At 65.7% G+C, this 735-nt stretch overlaps 1 protein-coding gene across 1 annotated transcript in view; it reads left to right on the forward strand.

Annotated features, from left to right (window-relative positions):
* Window positions 1-488: 488 nt before the first annotated feature.
* Window positions 489-735, forward strand: part of EMC10 (ER membrane protein complex subunit 10) — a gene marked incomplete at its 3' end in the record, with an annotated part of 1,783 nt that continues 1,536 nt past the window's right edge. The window contains exon 1 of the mRNA XM_014311542.1: window positions 489-688. Within this exon, the coding sequence (XP_014167017.1) occupies window positions 489-688 (200 nt within the window). The remainder of the gene's footprint in view (window positions 689-735) is intronic.

Below are 735 nucleotides of genomic sequence, written 5' to 3' on the forward strand. Positions count from 1 at the left end.
TTCATGTGTCCTGGTGTCCCTGTCCCCTCATGTCCCCGTGTCCCTGTGCCCCTGATCCCTCACATCTCCCCATGCCGCTGTCACCTGTGTCCTCGTGTCCCCGTGCCACAATCACCATGTCCCCGTGTCCCCTCATGTCCCCCTGTGGCACTGTCCCCTCATGTCCCCATGTCCCTCATGTCCCTGTGTCCCTGTGTCCCACAATGTCCCCTCACATGTCCCCTCATGTCCCTGTGCCCCCATGTCCCCGTGTCCCCTGAGGTGTGTCCCCGTGCCACAATCACCATGTCCCTGTGTCCCCTCATGTGTCCCCGTGTCCCCTCATGTCCCCCTGTGGCACTGTCCCCTCATGTCCCCATGTCCCTCATGTCCCTGTGTCCCTGTGTCCCACAATGTCCCCTCACATGTCCCCTCATGTCCCTGTGCCCCCATGTCCCCGTGTCCCCTGAGGTGTCCCCGTGTCCCCTGACATGTCCCCGTGTCCCCTCATGTCCCCGTGTCCCCAGTGTGCCCTGCTGGAGTCGCACCTGTCGGACCAGCTGTCCCTGCACCTGGACGTGGCCGGGCACGTGGTGGCCCTGGCCGTGGTGGCCGCCCCTGGCACCTGCAGGGGCACCTGGGTGCAGGACGAGCACCTGGAGCTCTTCAACACCTCGGTGGCGCTGAGACAGCCCCAGCCCGCGGCCACGTGAGACAGGGACGGGGACAGGGGACAGGGGACAGGGGGATGGGGAC

Source organism: Geospiza fortis, unplaced genomic scaffold (genome assembly GCF_000277835.1).
Source record: "Geospiza fortis unplaced genomic scaffold, GeoFor_1.0 scaffold1659, whole genome shotgun sequence".
Lineage (NCBI taxonomy): Eukaryota > Metazoa > Chordata > Aves > Passeriformes > Thraupidae > Geospiza > Geospiza fortis.